This window comes from Mycetomoellerius zeteki, unplaced genomic scaffold, assembly GCF_001594055.1.
Source record: "Mycetomoellerius zeteki isolate Tzet28-1 unplaced genomic scaffold, Tzet1.0 scaffold245, whole genome shotgun sequence".
NCBI classification, from domain to species: Eukaryota; Metazoa; Arthropoda; class Insecta; order Hymenoptera; family Formicidae; genus Mycetomoellerius; species Mycetomoellerius zeteki.
Genome location: NW_017257222.1, coordinates 413,263 through 420,841, shown reverse-complemented (window position 1 = coordinate 420,841; position 7,579 = coordinate 413,263). Strand labels below are relative to the sequence as shown.

The following is a 7,579-nucleotide window of genomic DNA, read 5'->3' as shown; positions in this document are numbered from 1 at the left end:
TATCTTACTTTATGCGGCATGAAATAAGTAAAAGTTTACAAATCATTTATGCTTACTATGACATCACATCAGGATTACGAATTCTTTCAACAAAATTCGGTATATCAAAATCGACATTTGTTTACCCAAATTTTACAGTATATTTATCTTACTTTATGCGGCATGAAATGAAGAAAAATTTAAAAATTATTTAAGCTTTCTATAGCATCACATGATAATTGCAAATGTGCATCATTATACGATGTATTTCATTTAATTATGTATGATGTAAATATTTCATATAGCAATATCGTAAAACGAATATTATAGATCTGAAGATATATTTTCATACATATGTTTTTGTAATTCTATAACAAAAAATTTAATCATTCAAATAACCTAAATTTTATATTTTCCTTAATATAAACGTTTTCGCTTTTATAATGTCATAAATGATTATAAAATTGTTCTAAATTTTCAGTAAATTAATTTGTGCATATCGTGATCGTCATACAAGTCTATCTGGGCGCTTTTTTCTTCATCTAATGATAATTTTTGTATAAATTAATACAACGAAATTCATGCACTTCACTTGGGATCTTCCATGGCTGCCAATGATGAATGAGAGAGATGTCATTTAATTGAGGAAATCTGTACCGCTGAGGATGACTCAAAAAAGAGTCGAAACGTTCGTACTGTAATTACATACAATTAAATACTGTACAAAACTTCAGTATTATTCAATCACGCTCCAACAACCGCGTTTATACTCTCTTTGCCTTAATTTTTTATTATTTTATTTCGAGAGTCATAAGGAAATTATAATATTTCTGTTATTAATTTATTAAGTTCTTGCAATAAACTTTTTAACAAAAAGTTTATTGTCTGTTATAACAATATCTTTATTCTTTTTCGCTTGTGCTTATTGGAATTATTAAATACATCACAACGCGGCTTAAGAATCTATTTATTACGCATTACGTAATGTTTATGAATACATTCGAAGGAATGTGTTTCTTGAATTTTTTTTAATCGCAAGGACCGCATTTGTCAGAACTAGTAAGAATTGCCCCGCATTTTTGCCAAGAGAAACAGTTTTTACTTTGGCATTAAATCAGACTGATTATTTACGCCTGTAGACATATATGTTGCAGTTAATTGGAGAAATAAATATGCGAGACGGATGTGCGAGCTCAGGCTGAGCTAGACAAACGGCTCGAGACGGCGAACAATCGCGATTCCTGTCTGTATATAGGTCAGGCCGCATTTCATCGTGGTCGCGTTTGAACGTCCGGATGAGAGCGATCGGTGTTTTGCTAAGTATATATATCACAACGGCAGTGTTATGAGTGTGACAAAAAAAGTGAGCGTAAAGTACAGACAAATACGTTCTCTTTATTCGGATAACGAAAAAAAAAGGAAATAATTGAAAATAAAGAATAGAAAGTCTAAAATAAAAAGAAATAATTATATTCTTATCGCATTGAAATTAAGGAGAGAGAGAGAGAGAGAGAGAGAGAGGGAAAAAAGAAAAAGAATTGAACATTTTTATTTGAAAATTATATGAGAGAAGGGAACGAAAAAATAAATTAAAAGTATTAAAACTTTGATGACGCAAATAAAATCATATTTTTAATCAAATGGATAAAATATTATAATTACAAGTTTTGACATTAATTAATTAATATAAATAATATATATAAAATTAAATTATATATAAAATGTTTTAACTCGAGATTTAAGATCTTGATTTCTTATTTCGTTTTATCACGGAAAATATTTATTAAAGAAAGATTTTGCAATGAAAATGTATAGATAATATGAAAATTGGTGGCGCCTACTTGGCGTCAGGAAGTAGACGCAACGTTTTTTTAATTATCTTACGAAAGAAGTAGTGAATCAGATAGTTGCAACTTGTGCATGTGAAAATAACTAGCATATAATTTGCGTTTTCTCGTGTGAGCGTGCGATCGGAGCGGAAATCGGTTGTGAACGGTTTTTCATCGAGGGAAATAATCGTTCTCGCTTTGCGTTCCGCGTCCGCCCCGCCAGGAATCACGCGCTTCACGCGCTCGGAAGAAGTATACGCATTCGACGACGTAACGCGTTCGACGTCGTAACGGCGTTCGCGAATTATTACGAAACGCTCGGTTGTTATTGCTGCGTCTAATATCGGTTGGACTTAACGAGATACTAGCTCGAGGCGCCTCTCTCAATCCTGGATCGTGCTGCGAAAGCAGTCTTTAACATTGGAACGGCTGAACCGGTCATTTTTACCAGTAAACGTTTTTATCAGCCACAAAGACTATCTTTAAGCGGCAAACAAACTTAATTTTATTCCGATTTGATATATTAATAGTAGAAATTGTAAAAGAAGAAAAACGATTTTTCATGGATTGTACGTCAAATATATAAAATACACGCAAAGAATTTTTCGTAATGGTATGCATTATAAAATACAATTTGATATTTTTTATGAACTATGTATAATACAAAGATTATTTTAAATTGTAACATTATTATATGTTATACCATTAATTACCATATAACCATATTACCGTATAATACCAATAGTATTATTACATCACATATTAGATGAAGATTGTGTAAGTTTTTAATGATCAAATCTATATTCCGATTTATGTGTTTCCCTGCGGCGATTATGTAATTTTTAATTATGTAAATTTTCCACATTATGTGTAGAATCGCGTAGATTATTAATATTAATGAATATAAATGTTCTTCACATGGCGTTCTAGGGTCAAAATTGTCTGATCCGACTCCTTGATCTTTCAACACGTTTTAATTTCAAATTGCATGAAGGAAACCTGCATCAGTCGAGACGGAAATTGAAAAAAGTTTTCTAGAGTTACGTAAATCGCTGTAGACGGAGGAAACGTCGAGAAGCGCATTATGACATCGTATTCGAGTACATCGTGTGTACTCAAGTTTTCGATTGGTCAAGATTATAATGAGCGAGACTGCGTTTTCGTACTTTGATACGCGATATCGTACGATTGGGCGATTAGCATAAACACATATAGGCCCATATCTATGCTTCACATTCAATGCTAAATACATTTAAATATGTATTTTATTCGTTCCATATGAAAAGAAATTTTAACTCTGAAAGAGTCCGATAAATGAATGTTTAGGAAGAATAATTTTTAATCTCAGACACATAATACTTTAATTTTTGGAATTAAATGCGACACCACCAGAAATTTAATATTTTAAATTTTCATTATTTTGTATGAAAAAAAAACTTAATATTAATTTCTCATCTATCGAGATAGATAGAGAGTTGTTGCAGGATATAGTAATAATCGATATATTCGTTAAAATTTTAAAGTCAAATTATAGTCTCATTTAATATCGATTTTTTCGTAATGATCGATAAATTGCTTCTCAATTTTCTTAATCGTTCTATACATTTTAATTCACAGCCGCTTCAATTATGAAGACGATTCGGAAATGCATGTTACACATTTTCGTACAACAAAAAAACGATGCGGTATCAGCTTTACAACTTGTACACAAGTTGCCGTTGATATCGCACGAAAATCGTTCCGAGATATCGTCTACGCGGCGCGCGCGTTTCCATCTCTCATCGCCGAGGATCTTTGCGCGCGGAAATAATTTAGCGCGCTTGTGGTGCTCGTTAGCAGCACACCGCTCGCGGTCATTTTATCTACGCGGCCAGGACCGGCTCTTAGAAGATGGGATGCCGCTTCAAACCCTGAGGGCTTCTTCAAGACCAAACGAAAAATAATTACACGTTCCCCTCTTCCTAAATATATAAATTACACGTTGAATTCAAGAATTATAATAGTAGTAATAATAACATAACGATAATGAGAGCAGCAAAAATTAAAGACCGACACTTAAAAAAAATGATGTATCAACATTATCTTAATTGAAAATAATTTTGTTAATTCAATAACACTATTAATGAGAGAGAAACAAATATTATACTCTCTTATGTTCTTGATTTAATAACATTATTAATGAAACCAATACTTATATTCTCTTGTTTTAATAAAATTTTATTTATTTCATTAATCCTATTGTTAAATCAACAAGATTATTTTTAATTAAAATAATGCTGTTGAAACATCATTTTTTTCAGTGTACAATAATGACAGCTGTATTAATAATTGTAACATAATTAATTGTTGTAGCCAATAACGAGAGATATTAATATTAATATAAGGTGATTACAAGGCATATAATGAAATAGAAATACGTGCATATATGCATATAATACTCGACATGTTCTGTATATACTTGTTTGAGGTTGCAAAATCTAATTAGCGAAGCATTTTTAAATCGGGTTTCTCGCGAGAATTCCAGTCAGACCTACACACGGGGCCCTCACGATCATTCGATCTTATTAGTCGTTACATAGCCGTGTTGGCATCTCTTCCGACGGCTGTTCTATCGTACGATTAATGTTATTACATGACATTGAAATTAATATTCCGATAACACGCGGCGTACTGTGATTCTGGTGTCCAATTAAAAGAAGAGAAAAATTATAACGGAGAATACAGACTTCCTTCAGTGATGATTGCTTAGTTTCTACCTTTGTTAAATGTAACGTATATATCTTCAAGTTAAGACAATGAAAGAATGATTTGTTTACTACACAGAAAGAACGGTTTTGCTAAAGAGTATTTTAAGGTATTATTAATATATCTAAAAATTTAGCTAGATATAAATAAAAAATATTTTGTTACTATCATAATAATTATGTAAAATGTTCAAGTAAATTGTTGCTAAAATGTCAAAACTTTTTGCAGTATGCTCGTTATATTTGAACATTCTACACAATTAATTTAATGTGTCCATCCAACAAAATTATTTTTAGATCTGTATCTAGCTAAACTTTATATATTTCAGTAAAATTGTAATTTCCGTAGGCACACCACTCTTTAAAACATTATTGTTTTAATTATTATTAATTATTATTTATATTATTAATATTTATATAAAATAATTATTATAAAATAATAATAATATATAATAAATAATTATTATTATAAATTATATTAAAATATTATTATAAAATAATTATTATATTTAATCATTATTAATTATTATTAACATCATATTATTAAACAATACTGTTTTACAGTAATAATTAATAAGAAAAGACTTATAAAGTTAATTATGAAATTAAAGGAGAAAAGCGAGTTATAATAAAAATGTTTTCGGATGCATTTTAATTTGTCACGGTTTAATATAATGTATTCTGATACAAACCATGCTCAACGGAGCCTTGACTCAAAATTATGCTGTAAATGACAAGTTTTTTTGGTGTCAGTATCGCGAGTCGAGTATCTGGTGAGCCTCTGAAACAGATCAGTATCGATGTGATCGATATCGATAAAAATATAACATTTAAACAAACGATGTTGCAAAGTGCGCTTATTTAATTAAAAATGATTTTAAACGGAATGGCTTTAAATTTTAAATAATATTCTAAAGTTCCTACGAGACATTAATAGATAGATTTCTTCATATTTATTTTTAGCGTCTGTGTAATTTATCTAATTTCATTCACAATTACATACAAAACATAATTTAACATATTATTTAAAAATATCATGCGTGTATATTAAATTAATAATTTTAGCGTGCATATAAAACGAATCTTTATAAAGTTTTGTAACAATTATCTATTTATTCTTTCTTTAATTGTTACATTTTTATAATTTTAAATTTACATTTTTGCTGATTAAGCTTAAATTAATTTTGTTCCATTGTAATTGATTTTAATTGAAATTATTTCTTGTTCTGGCTTTCTCTCTCACAAAAATCTTCATCACAAGGCCATGCATTTCAAAGTTAAAAACGTGCAATTCTTCACGACGTCAATAATCCTTTCACTTCACAAATCTCACGATCTCACTTACGAGACGAATTTGCCCGCTTTCATGTCGACGATACAGTCGCTGATTTGCGTCTCGACGATCAAGTCCGAGGACTTGTAACCGCTCGGTGACTTGGTCTCCTCTATCCATTGCGAAAACGGGCTATATATTCGGAGGTGGCCGCTGTGGCTGCCAATGACGATGATGTCCTTTCGGTCAACGCCGAACAATGGTGTGATCAGCAAACTGTGTCTATCGAAAGATTCATTCACTCCGCATTGTGTTCTCCACCATTCATTTGTCTTGAACAACGACATTTCCGGAACGCTTCAAGAATTCGGCGACATCGTGACACGGACAAGGACAAACTGCAACTAAACACTAGGGGTTTACACGCCGGTAGTTGCTATTGACAACGCGTCGTCACAACAAGTCAGCGTCTCGAAGCTTGAAGCTAAGGCTAATCAAAGACGCAACAAAATTGCGGTGTAACTCCGCATTATCTAAATATCGTGAACGTCGAAGTATATCCGTATTACAGGTATCAGCAAATTACTGTATACGCAAATAACTGTCTAAATGACGCATGACTTTCCTAAGTTTCAAAACACGGGTCTGTGGTACTTTAAAGAATTATATTTGCTTATTTAGAATATTTAATTTCCGTAGATTCAGCGGCTTATTAAATTTTCTTGACTTAGAGTTTTTAATAACTTTAAAAGCTTTGATCTATTAAAAAAATTTAATTGGTTAAAAATATTCAATTCCCATTCAGCTACCTATTCGCTTTTTTTTTTTGGTTTATAATTTTTAATATTTTCAAAACCTTCGACATTTTAAAAAATTGTAATTGTTTCAAAATATAATTAATTCGCATAAATTTAATAGCATGCTACATTTTCTGGCATATATTTTTTAATATCTTCAAAGCCATTAACACTTCAATAAATTATAATTGGTTAAAGATATTTGTTTCGCACGAATTCAGCGGTCCGCTAAGTTTCTTTAGTTCAGAATTTTTAATAGCTTTATAAAGACAAGAAATCTAACTTGTCTTTTCTATTCTAAATGTTAAATGTAATAATTTAGTGCGATATAATTTGTGTAACAATTCTGTAATAACACTATTCAACATCCGGAAGATTTTTTTGCGCTGAATACAATATATCGTTGGCAGAATATGCATAACAGGATTTCAAATAAAATTGAAGTAAAAACCGATGAGAATAAATAAGTAGTATACGTGGAATCCACGTATTTTACGTGACTAGGTGGATTAAAGATTCATTCACATAATATACATGTGAATGCAACGTTGACATTTCCTTGCCAAATCGAAATCAATTTTCCACAAAATTTCGACGTGGACTCTACGTAAACACTTCAATATGGATTTTAAGACGTAGAATTCATGTGGATTATAGTACCGTTTTCGAGCGGGTTGTCACTCGATTGTTCACGTCGAATCCACATCGAATTCACGTACCTGTTCTCATCGGGAATAGGCCGAAAATGATTATAATTTTCGATCATTTTAAACTTTTTTTTTATGAGAAAACACCTGTTTCTAAATAAAATGTACAACATCGAAAAATACAATTCAAGAGCTTTCAAATAATAATAAATTTTAATTCATAATCGCGTTACTTACGACTTTTTTTCATAGGTACACGCAAAAAAAAGATTGGCTGCTGCAATTTAGATCACACTCCGTAAATGTCTAT

At 30.9% G+C, this 7,579-nt stretch overlaps 1 protein-coding gene across 1 annotated transcript in view; it reads right to left on the bottom strand.

Annotated features, from left to right (window-relative positions):
* The window catches only part of LOC108723563 (protein PTHB1), a 27,603-nt gene that overhangs the window by 12,855 nt on the left and 7,169 nt on the right, over positions 1-7,579 (bottom strand). The window contains exons 10-11 of the mRNA XM_018449405.1: positions 5,898-6,182; positions 5,245-5,333 (exon numbers count right to left, since the gene is read on the bottom strand). Of these exons, the coding sequence (XP_018304907.1) occupies positions 5,245-5,333; positions 5,898-6,182 (374 nt within the window). The remainder of the gene's footprint in view (positions 1-5,244; positions 5,334-5,897; positions 6,183-7,579) is intronic.